General features: G+C 40.0%; 1 protein-coding gene across 1 annotated transcript; it reads left to right on the forward strand.

Annotated features, from left to right (window-relative positions):
- The first annotated feature begins 2,599 nt into the window (after window positions 1-2,599).
- Window positions 2,600-4,935, forward strand: LOC120730578 (programmed cell death 1 ligand 1-like). The gene is made up of 3 exons (XM_040027004.1): window positions 2,600-3,451; window positions 3,849-4,214; window positions 4,446-4,935. The coding sequence occupies exons 1-3, from the start codon at window positions 3,370-3,372 to the stop codon at window positions 4,616-4,618; spliced, it is 621 nt and encodes a 206-aa protein (XP_039882938.1). The 5' UTR covers window positions 2,600-3,369; the 3' UTR covers window positions 4,619-4,935.
- Window positions 4,936-12,853: the final 7,918 nt, after the last annotated feature.

Below are 12,853 nucleotides of genomic sequence, written 5' to 3' on the forward strand. Positions count from 1 at the left end.
AAGGTTCAGATGACATAAGTGTGGAGGTATGAATATGTCTGGGAGAGAGGGCAGTGGACCTTTAGCAGATTATTTAAACATGATCCTGCAGAGTGTGTGAAGGCCTGAGAAATGGAGAATAGGTCTGAAGGGCAGAAGGATGAAGGATGGAGACGTGTCTTTGATACTGAAGGATGTGACGATTAAGGAAACTATATAAAAATATACGAGTGCCGTGTTGTCCAGGGAGTGGAAGGACCTATGATTCTAATCAGCATCATCACCATGAGTTGTTTAGTACTTTTCTGTTTAATAATTTCTTATATTTTCAGACTATCTTTCTACTATATTTTGAAGTTGGATTGATCATTGGTCGGCAGTTCTGAAGGCAAAAGGGAGTGCAACTCAGTACTAGCAAAGTGTACCTAATAAAGTGGCCAATAATGTATATTACTATGGATAGATCAAAAAAATTGAACCCATATTTGTGCTTTTATTTGTTGTTGCATTCAGTGTCTATAAAATTCATGTGTAGCAGGCTTGTATTTTAAAGAGCTGAGCACTCCTGATCCGTGTGATGTCACTGAGCAGGTTGGACTTTATGTGAAACCAGCTGTGAACAGCAGGTGTGAACAAACCTATAAAAAGTATTTACAGAAGACATTTTATAAAACTTGTATTAGTGTGAAGTTTCCTCCATATCAGATGCAAAATAGCTGATGCACATTCATAAAGTGGAGTTTTTACATTTTTAGTGGTGAAGACTCAGAGTTGAAGAGTGTTGTAGCACTCCAGTGCCAGTAGAGGGCAGCAACCGAACAGTTTATTCTATTAACAATTGGTCGGAAGGTTAAGAGGGGGTGAGCTTCAGTGCACTAACTTGAAACTAAATCCAGAACTAACTTTTTTGCTAAATCAGCTTCTGATTGAAGAACAGGCTTTAAAAAAAAAGAAGAAAAGACTATTTGAACTAGCAGCTGCTGTCAGGTGCCTTCACACCTGTTACCACATCTTCTAATGTAAACACACCAAATCAATACTTATTACACTGTTATGAATTTAAATCCATGGAGGTTTGTGAAAGTGTGATGTGTTTTTATGTGACATCGTGATTTAAAGTTCAGTGAAGACAAACACTAATGAGCATGTGGAGTGGGCTACATACTGCAGAAACAGTTCTGGTTTAGTCTATTGTTCATGTGTCACAATACAGCATTATAGTTCAAGGCCAGTGTCATAGTAATTATTAAAAAAATAATGAATGTTAAAACAGAAGTGTTTTTGAGGTGTTTAATGTCAGGTTCATGTCAGGAAAATCCATCACCAGAGTTCATGTGAGAAAACCAAGCACATTGTACATAAAGGAAGTTTGTTAGTGCTGCAAATAATTTTGTTTACATTAAAAAATGATTTGCATTTATTAAAATAACAGTTTGACCTTGAAATGTGAATGTGTATGATACTAAGCTGTGTAACAAATCCACACGACCACATGATTACAAATGACCTGTACTGCTGCTTCACATGAAAAAAATCATGTTAATTTCTTTGTTTATTACATTGCACAGTGAAACAGACAGTGTTAAGAGCGTACAGGCAAACATCACATTCATTAAAAGTACTTAATTCTTTTCTAAACTTTAAATGAGCACATTAAAGATTTTCTTAAACATGGTGTCTGTTCTGACTCGCTTTACGAATTTGAGTCACTTTTTACTTTATTCTTTATGGAAACTTGCTGCTGAACACTTTAGTCATGAAGAAGATGTTAAAAATAATATTTTACTGTAATTTGTGATCCATCCTGTAGATGCAGGAAAATCTGTTCCTGAACTTCAGATTCACAGGTTTTAGATTTCTGTCCATAAATTCCTATAAAATGTGTAGCTGTTTGATAAGCAGACGACTCTCAGCTCTGCTTGTACTTAACTTCATGAGGAGAACAAACAGAATATAAACCAGTGTGTTTACAGTGAATGTGTCAGGTCTGAGCTGCTGTGTGGACCAGTTAGAGAGCAGCAGCTGGATCCCAGTGGTTGGACTGGTGGACGACTTCAGTGAGGAGTAGATGACATTTGGCTCTGGTAGAAACTCTGCACACACAAACACACAGGAGGAGAATATAAGCACAAAGCAGAGCCTCTCTGTTCTCTTTATATACAGCAAAGTGAAAGAAGGAGAACATGAACGCGTCAGTGTTTTTTTTTTTTACACCAGTCTTATAAAAAAGTAAAAATCTCTAAAAATCTGTTTGTGAGACACAAACTCAGCTCTTCCATGTTTTGCTGTTGCTAATTCAACGCCCATTCTCACTCCCGAGGCGTAACATGCCGGCGTTGCCATAGTTTTGTCACGTCCCGCGGCAAAGGAGACCATCGGCGTTTTTATGGTACGCGGCGGGTTATGCAGCGCAATGACGCCCCCGCGGAAATAAACGTTCCAGCCCTGCTGACTAAAATCGCCCCTGGTTTTAGATGAGGTGTTGATTTTAATTAATACCAACATTTTGCTGCATTTTTGTTATAAGAATATGAACATTCAGTGCATATTTGCACTGCGCATTGTTCTCCTGGCACGCCAGAATGTCACGTATTTTAAAACGTTGTCAAATCTACTTAAACTGTGTCTGGTCCAGTGCAGGCCCTTCACTGTCACTGATGACACCTGGTCTAAGTCATGCTTAGAAGCTGATTGTTTATGACAGCTGATACAACGACTCAGAGATAGCATTAGCAACGGGTGGTATTGACCATACTACTACCAGAGCCTTGGGATCCATGTTTGGCTACGATCCCGCGGCTGGTACACTCCTCGCTGTGTCGAGGGTAGACAGTAGCATAACCAACTCCTCTAAACTACTGTCCTGTCGGTAGCTAGCTCTGTCTGTTAGCTCTACGGTGGTGTCTGGGATTAGCAGGTTTCTACTAAACCACTGCAGCTGAGGATAAAGTTGTTCGATCAGCAGCTCCAGTCCTTCGAGTTTACGTTTTGTGTGCGTGTGTGTGTTTTCTACAGTCATTGGTGTGGAGTGGTTGTACTCTTTAGCCTAGCCTCACTCTTCATCAGTTTCCCACTTCCGCTATTTCCGCGCGTGCACCGCCGGTGTTTACTCGACGTCCGGACAAGCGATAAAACGTGAACTGTGTGTGACGTAATCCAGGACCCAGAGTGCATCACACACAAACACATCACACGTACAAAAAATTAAAGCCATGCCCACTAACATCAGCAGCTTCAGGCAAACGGGGCTTGACCAATCAGCACCTCATCTGATGGTCAGCATGTGTGAACTTTAATAACCCTACAGTACCAAAGAGTCACACTCTGACTTCTACATCTTTGCCTCAGCATTACAAAGACTCCTCAAGAGGCTTTTAATCCATTCACACAATGACTCGAAGATCATTTCAAGTGTGGATTTTCCTGCTGTGTGCTTATCAACTCTTTTCACACGCAACCGCTGAAAACAAAGGTAATATCTTTAAATATATATATATATATATATATATATATATATATATATATATATATATGACACTTTCACAAAGGTGTTTAAAGACAGGAAACTTTGTAACACTTTCCTGTCTGTATTGTTTTTACACATTCTTATATCTAGAGTGCATACTAAAAAAACAAGTCCTCATTAAGGTTCATGAAGCTACTTCGTTTGGCCTGAAATATGTATTTTTTACATTAGTTTTACTGCAGACTTCAGGAGCTATTTTGGAGCTCAATGTCATTCATCTGTGTTCTGTACTTAGTATACAAGATTGTGGTCAGCATCAGGTCTGATCACTGTGACTTTCTGCTGTAGAAGTGAACACTTGATCCCTTTAACCTCTCTGCTTGTATGGTGTTCCCGCTTTCAGACCAGAAAGTCATCCCAGCTGAGTCTGGAGGGAATGTCACTCTGCCATGTCAAGCTCCAGACAAGGGCATCTCCGTTATAGTTGTAGAGTGGAGCAGAGCTGATATAGAAGATGAATATGTCCTTTCCTACCGGGATGGGCAGTTTGATCCTGAGGACCAGCATCCATCTTTTAAGAACCGGGTAGATCTGCAGGACAGACAGATGAAGGATGGAGACGTGTCTTTGATTCTGAAGAACGTGACGATTAATGACACTGGAACATACGAGTGTCGTGTTGTCCAGAGAAGAACAAGCCGCAGGAAGAGAGCTCATCTGAAGACTGACCCCATCAGCATCATCTACCTGAGAGCTGTTGATCCTCCGGGTGAGTGAGTAGAGTTGAGTGTGTGTGTGATCAGAGGTGAAGCTGCTTCCTGGTTGTTGATGTTTGTTTCTAAAGATGTTGTTGATGAGACTTTGTAGAAAGCAGCTGGTCTGAGTGATGTGATCAGAGTGCAGTAGATAATGTCTGACAGCAGTTTGAAGAGGAAATGGATTCTGTTCTGTTCTTCACTCATCACCTACCTGACACCTCACACCTGTTTCTCACCTGCAGGTCAGACAGGAGGACTCACAGAGGATGGAGGGAAGGAGGATGGAGGGAAGGAGGATGGATCTGTTGGACTGAAAGTTGGTCTGTTAGTTTCTGCTTTGCTTCTTGTTACTGCTCTTGTTGGTTTTTTGATGTACAGAAAACGGCAACAGAGAAATTATCCTAATGAATTGTAGCATGTTTGAAATGCCCCAGAGGTTTTTACACCTTAATGGCAGTTCAACCTCTCAGTGTTGACTGAAATTATCCATCACATTGTGTATTTGGTGTTCAGCATCTTTGTGAAAGACTTCAACCTGTTCTTTAAGGCACGCTAAAGAACTTAAACTAAGGATTTATTCATCCGAAAAGAAAATTTAAATAATTGCTTAACGTTTCTTTTTTCTTTGGTGCAAAACATCAACGATCTGTCCAGCAAACATTTTCAGATTTAAAATTTGAACATTCAATAACAGCATTATTTGTAAAATGTCTGAAAAACAGTCCAAAAAAACTGTCTGCTCGATGAGCTTCATGAACACCAGCTGGAAATCCTCATATTTGAAAAAGAATGCTGTGAGGTGGAGCTGTACTTACGGTTTAAATAGTTTCAATTCAGAGTATTGAAAGTTTATTGTATGTAGCTATTATTTATAGATGTTTTCTAAGCACTACTTGTACTGTTAAAGAGCACATCAGCATCTCCTTCTTTAAGCTGCTCCTGTTCACCACAGCGGATCATCTACCTCCATCTCCTGCTGCATGCCCCCCTAAACTATATCCAGAGAATCTTCTCTGAGGTCTTTTCCTCCTCTCTGACAGCTCCATATTCAACATCTTTGGCGCCAGTATATTCCCATTCCCTCCTCTGCACATGTCCACTTTGAATGTAATGTTAGCAATGATGAAGATGACTCGGAATTTTTTCTGTACTCATGAGCCTTCTTTTATCAGAATCTTTCTGATCTGTTGATGCTGTTTCTACTGGAGCTCTCCCCCTTCACATCCCTGTTTTTACTCCACAAGTGTTTTTTTCATACCACAAAAATCACATGCCTTGATATGACTGTTATCGTGGTTATATAAACCCTATATAATGAAACCTATAAATTAAAGAAAATCAATCTCGAACTTTTCTTTTCTGTTTTTGTGCTCATAAAAGTGTTTACATTTAATTTGATTTAATATCTGTGTGCATAAAACACTGAATGAAAAATGAGCCAGAGAACCTGACTGAGGAAGTGGAGGCTGGGTTTCCGATTCACACTCTGATTGGCTGAGAGGTATAGCCTCACCTCAAAAGAGGGTTACTCCAGGGTCATTGACACTGAGATTTGAATGGTGGCATCAATGAGAACCTACAAACCCTACAAAGACATGCCATTCTCATAAGCAACAGTCCTTCTGTGCAAATGTTTACTCAGTATAACTGTCTTGCCTTTTCATCATGAATCATCAAGAAGTGGATCATGAAGTGGAAACGGTGACTTATTTCCATCAAAACACATTAAAGATTAAAAAATTTAAAAAAGATACTGTAACATTTTTATATATTTCAAAAGAATGGTTAAAGAAAGTGTGATGTACCATGCTCTTATGTTTTACAGATAACTTCCCTCTCAGTTCCTATTCAGGCGCTCAAAGGAAAGTAATCACTTGGAAAACCTCACTAAGGGACATTAACATCAGCATTTAAGCTGAATTCATTTGCAGGTTTATACATGTCCCTTCTCTGTCTAGCTGAAGTAGTCTCCATGGCACTTTTAAACTTATTTCTCCATCAAAATAATTTTTAATCTCAAATATACAGAAAGAAATGGAGCCTGACTTTAGTGTTTGAGAAAGAAGTTCAACAATGACTCACTGATGGCTGAGCTTCAGACTAAATCTGTTGTCCTCTCTGATCTTTACGGGGTTTTTTAGCTGTCATTGTGCACAGAGTATAAAATAACAGTTGGTTTCAAAAATTAAAAACATTCAGCTGCCTTTGAACCACTCACTGATGCTACTTCTTCATCCAGGACTTTCAGGACTGCTCTCGAGTAAATTGTTTGTTTGACAATGGATATCTTATAGTTTTATTGGTTTTTCACTTTTTTAAAATCAAGATTTAGGCCTGTCTGAGCTCATAATTTATATTTTTCAAAGATTTGTGTTGCTCAGAGGACCAGCAAGTATATTATATGATTTATAAAACATATATATATATTTAAATATATATATATATATATATATATTTTAAATATATATATATATATATATATATATATATTTATGTTTCTGTAGACTGTCTGTAGACTGATCACAATATTATCAGCAGTCGACTTGGGGATGAGGGAGTTCTTATAATGTTTACTTTGTGAATGAACGACTAGCTTACACCATACAATAATTAAAAAAAAAAAAAACACTCAAAAGACACAAAGACAAAAGCTTTAGGAGAAATATGTCCGTGTAGGTTGTCAGTCATCCAAGTCATGGTAATCTAAAAAACATGGAAACTCCTCAGGACAGCTTTAGGAGAAAAAATAATTTCATGAATGGCAAAACCCAAAACATGGCAACTAGTGCTGCCAGTGATAAAAACACTGACACTGACACACTACAAAAGTGCTGATTGGCTGAGGGCAGAGAGCCTGATTTTAGAACAACTGTGATTGGCCCAGAGGTATGGCCTCAGCTCAAAAGAGGGTTACTCCAGGTCACTGACACAAAGAATTTTCATGTGCATGTTGGTGTGGATGACTACAAAGCGATGCCATTCTGGGCATAATTGAACATTACATAACTGTATTAAAAATAAAATAACATAAAATAAACTTAAAAATCTTACTTGAGACCTTAGAGACTTTAGACTTTACTACTGAAGAGAACCGGCTAGCAAGCTAGTATTTGAACATAATGCAGTGTATGTTTTTGAATAACATACATTTTCATAACTACAGATCAAATGGTTTTGTTTTTTTTTAAAACACATTTTAAACAAAAAAAGAGTTTAGAAAAAGGTGTTATTAAGACATGTTAGCCACTGACATCCTACTTGTCTAAACAACCGTATACACTTTTCACTGTTTGGTGAACTTTGTAAGAAGTTCATCAGTCTCTAAACCCACTCAAAGTTGGCCTCTTCATGGTATGTGGACTATCCCAAAACTATTTTGCTAGTATACTGAGATAAATATAATACAATGTGAAACACCCTGTTTAAATTAGTAGCTGTGATGCATCTCCTTATTGGGCAATGCAGCACTCTGCTTTGTCTGACTTGATCGCCTCTAAATGTGATCATTACAAGAAAATACAGCAGCAAAGGTGGAGCCTGATGAGGGGAGAATTGCCTGAGGATGAAGCAGCAGCAGTTTAAAGTGAGATGTGCGTACAACAGTATGAGACACATCTATGTACTAATATGTATTTGTGCATTTTCATTTATAATAAAGAGCCCGGCACCTCTAAATGAGGCCAGATGCTCAAGTCTATTACTAACATTTTTCACTTTATAGGTGCTTCCAGTAGGTTATCCTACCAACCTCCTGTCTGTGTAAACAGGAAGACCAATTCAATGGTCTGTGAAGCCCAACAAGATGACTGTGAGCCTACAAGAGACCTTGCTAACAGTACATTTGTTCCTTCCACAGTCAACTCTCAAGTAATTCACTGCACACACAATGCCAGGATTATATTTCACCCAAGTCTCAGTCATGTAATGTCTGCTCGTTCAGTTGGTGCCTGAAACAAAACCTCCACCTCTCCATGTGCTGGACTCCTAAGACCTTTAACTATGCACCCTGCCCACTGTCCTACATCACCTTGGAGTTTGTTCGGACTGCCATCCTATAACAGAACTGATTTGTAACACAGCATCTCCAACTTCTGAAAATCTTTCTTTGGGATATGAGTTACATGAAACCTAACTTTAACACAAATCAATTCAATGACAAACTAGTAAAAATGTTTATATTTACAGTTATAATGCAGGTTCTCTGATGTAACACCCAGCATTATTAGAAGATTGAAACAGACACTGGTTCATTCAAGACAATTTCAAGCTTCACTCGGATATTTAATATGCAGGTAAAACAATACTAGCTACTTGGGATGTTTTTTTGTTTTTTTTAACTTTGAAAATTAAAAAAAATTATCATTAAAAAATTCATTTATTTACCATGTCAGCTGCTGCTCACTGGTTGTGCAGTGCAGAAATAAAGAGATTAAACTCTTCAGTTTCAAACACACACATATCCTGTACTGAAACTTTTCTGTGCATCGTACAGCCACCGAATGATGCCCCTGCTGTTTTTAGTCTGCACCTACCCCCCCCCTCTGTCCCCTTCTGGCTGCCTCTGCCTCAATTTTATCCCACAACTTAGACATTCACATTATTCACACTCTCATTACACATACATATAGGATCTTGGGGGTGGGCACAATCACGGAGTCCAAATTACCATCAGGGTGTATACCTCACCCCTGACGTCGTTGCCCACCTCTCAATTTTAAATACACTTAGTCATTGAGGGCTAGCAGGAGGGACTATGCGCTTACCTGCTGCTCCTTGGCAGGTAGCTCCATGCCCTCCTGGGTTTTAAATGCACCTTAGAACACATATGCATCAACACTACAATGAGCGGGTGGAGGGAGGTTTGGAGTCTTCTCCCACCCCCATTCTCTGCGGCCTGCTGGAGCGGGAGGGCTAGTAGGAGGAGTTGGCCGTCCGACTGCGGTCTGGGGTGTGGGGCCTCCCTGCTGCTGCGGAGTCGGGGTGGTCTGCCTCTCCCCACCGCAGGGAAAAGGGTAACACCACCTGGGTCTGGGTGCAATTCCCCCCTCCAGGGGCAAGGGTACCTAGACCCGGTTTGTAGAGTACGCTTGGGGAGTGTGATCGTGTGTACAGCGTCTCTTTATGTCTGTCTCCATGTTGGTTGAGTGTGGAGTGAGTGTATATGAGAGCATGAGGGTGGGAATGGATGTTTGTGTCTGTGTGTGCCTGTATGTCTGTGTCTATATGTCAGGTTGGGTATCAGACGCCACCTCTCTGGGGACACCTCAGGCCCTCCAAGGTATGGAGGCCTATCTCCACCCACCACCACTTCCCCTGCCGGTGGCGGACTCCCTCAGGTGTCGGTGTGTTGGTGGTTCTTTGTGTCTGGGGGTGGGCGTCCGGGTACACACCGGCTCACTCCTTGGCGGCCGCTTGTCGGGGCCTGGGGCCTGGGGTTCGCTCGGGCCCCTTTGGAGATGGGGTGCCCCCGGCCTCTCGGCCTGGGGCTCGGTCACTCAGGCACAGCTGGGGGCCGGCGGAGCTCACGGGCGCGTCACTGCAACTCCCCCTGGCTTCTGCTCCGCGGCTGCTGAGTGAGCCCTCATCTGGGACTCTCCTCAGCTCTTACTGGAACAGTGGCGCGGCTGCCCCTCTGTTGGTCTTCCATGGTCTCTTGTGTTCTGGGGGCCTCTGGATGTCTGGAGTTTTGATCTCCTCCGCTTCACACCCTGGAGGACAGGGCTGTGGCTCCCCACACTCCCTAGCAGATCATTACATGGAGAAACCTTTGGAATGCAAGCATGCTGATCCACACAGGTATGCACACAGGTGTACACATGGGTATTCACAGACGCGGACTAAAGCTTTCTTGGCTGCTGCCTCAAAGCACACTGTGCGCTGTCTATCTTGCGTGCTGCACAATATCGTTTATTATTTAGTAACTATTGATATCTATGACTAGCTAGTTTATTGTGATGGTGCTTTGTTTTCTCTATTATTATGTTGCTCTTTGTTGTTTGCTGTCTCCTCTGTTTGTTTGTTTTTTGTTTGTTTTTTTTTCTCCATACAGGTGACCCAGGAGTTTTTTTTTTTTTTTTTTTTTTTTTTTTTTTTCTCTCTCTCTTCCCCCCCTTCTCACCGTCTCTTCTCCCCTTTGGTTTTCTTTCTTTCTCTCCCCCTCTTTCTCTCATTCATTCCCCGTCCTATTTATTTAAAAAAAAAAAAAAAAAAAAAAAAAAAAAAAAGACAAAGGATGAACTGAAGCTCTGCCATCACGTAATGTCGCATACTGCTGTTTCTGATGTCATTTAAAAAAATAAATAAATAAAATAAAAATAAATAAATAAATAAATAATAAATAAAAAAAATAAAAAAAATAGTCTGCACCTGTGTTTCAATGTTCATCGTTTTCTGCACTGAAGAGTGTCATGTGTTGGTTAGCCACACCCAAACTGTAACATATCAAGTTTTTCATTTGAGAGCTTTTTGAAACCCACAAAACCATGTGAGAAAAGCAAGGGAGATCCTGCAGAAATCAAGAAAACAAAAACAAAATAAAAGGTTCTCACAACATGAAGACTGTTATTAGCCAAACCAGAGCACAGTGCGGTGACAACGTTCAGCTGTTTCACATGAAACTGAATAACAGGAAGCCGATGCTGTGGATTTACATGCAGAACTTAAATAAAACAACTCAAGATTATTAATTATATTAAAAAACAATGTTCAGTCTGTTTCTTTAAATGTTTCATAGAGAGAATAAAATAATGTGTACCAAGAAAAAAAGACGTTAGACACGTGCTAGCCTAATCAGGGCTGCTATTGCTCAGTTATGACTTTGCAAGTTCCATGGTAAGACAGTGTATACATGACTTTATAGTCATTGATAACTATGGCCTGTGGTGAGTGATGTTTTTGATGTGTTTTGATCCACTTAATTAATATAAATAAAGCGTGGTTTTTGTGTCTGTGTTTTGCTTTTTTATTTTGTGGGACAAGCAAACATGTTGGTGCTTGTATCTACTTTTGATCTGCTTCACTGTGAGCTGATGGTGACCGTTAAAAAAAAAAAAAAAAAAAAACTGAGTCAAATAGGATTAGACCATAGGAAAAGTCTGAGTTTAAACACATGAATATATTTTATTGATTATTTAATTGTCTGTTGCTGTCCAACATCAACCTTTGAGATTTGAAGTAAGCTTTAACTGAAGTTCATCATCGTTCCACAGAGTGGTGCTGCAACACAGAGATAACTATAAAATGCAGATTGAGGAAATAATAAACACATATTTAATATGTTTGCTGTACATGTACTTTTCTTTTTAGTCACACAATACTTAAATATTTGTTGGTCACAGACTGAATTTTGCTGACAAATATCTGTCAAATCTTGTACATTCTTATACTTTAACCAAACACATATATAAAAAACAATTTTAAACGTTTTAAAAGTGATAAAAAATAATAAACAAAAAAAACAGAGCATCCAGAAAGTATTCAAAGCACTTCGCTTGTTCCACATATTGTCATGTTACAGCCTTATTACAAAATGGGTTCATTTAATTGTTCACAGGCGAGTATGTAAAGCCTTTGCTGTGGCACTAAAAATTGAGCTCACATGCATCCTGTTTTGGGGCATCTCTCAGATCTTTCCCAACTTGATAAGAGTCCACTTGTGGAAAATTCATTTGATTGGTGATGATTTTGTATAAGTTGGGATTTGATAATGTCCCATAGTTGACTGTGCATGCCAGAGCACAAACCATGCCATGAAGTCAAAGGAATTACATTAATAATTATGTAGACTGCTGAGACAGAACTGTATCTAGGAAAAAATCTGGGGAAGAGTAAAGAAAAAATTCTGCAGCCCTGAAGGACCCAGAGAGCACAGCGGTTGCCATCATCTGTGAATAGAAGAAGTCTGGAAGGATTCTTCCTAGAGCTGGCTGCCAAACCAATGTGAGCAATGGTAGAAGCTGAGCTGAGTGTAGGTGACCAAGAATCCAAGGTCACTCTGACAGAGCTCCAGCCTTTCTCTATGGAGAGAAAAGAGATTTCCAGAAGGACAACTACTTCTGAAGCTCTCCACCAACAAGGCCTGTATGGTAGACAGTGTTGGGAAGGTTACTTTTAAAATGTATTCCATTACAGAATACATGCCCCAAAATGTATTCTGTAATGTATTCTGTAACGTATTCCGTTACGTTATTCAATGAGAGTAACGTATTCTGAATACTTTGGCTTACTTAATATATTATCATGCTGTGTTCAACTACGTGAATGTACTATTGCTGTGATTTACTACTGTTACTGAAGGTCCGCGGCTCCGAACCGTAGTAAAGGGACCTCTGACTAATACGTCGGGTTCCGTGTCGGGCTCGTAGCTGAAAAATAGCTCTACTTTGTTGTGTGGGTCAACTTTTCTAGCGAGAGACAGAGAGAGGCATTGAAAGGCTGCTCCAACGGAACTTATTGATTTTGGAGGAAAACACGAACACGGTGTACAGTCGAGTCTTAATAGCTTACTTACAACTGGGCTCGTCAGGCGCTCTTCTTGGCTGCAGTGGTTATTATTATATTTACATGCTTCCAGCTCCCGTTTTTTCTCAATGACAGCTCGTACTTTTCCTTTTTCTCCCTCCCTCCCTCGCTCACAGACACATGGCAGTGT

Source organism: Simochromis diagramma, unplaced genomic scaffold, assembly GCF_900408965.1.
Source record: "Simochromis diagramma unplaced genomic scaffold, fSimDia1.1 OVJJ01000780.1, whole genome shotgun sequence".
NCBI classification, from domain to species: Eukaryota; Metazoa; Chordata; class Actinopteri; order Cichliformes; family Cichlidae; genus Simochromis; species Simochromis diagramma.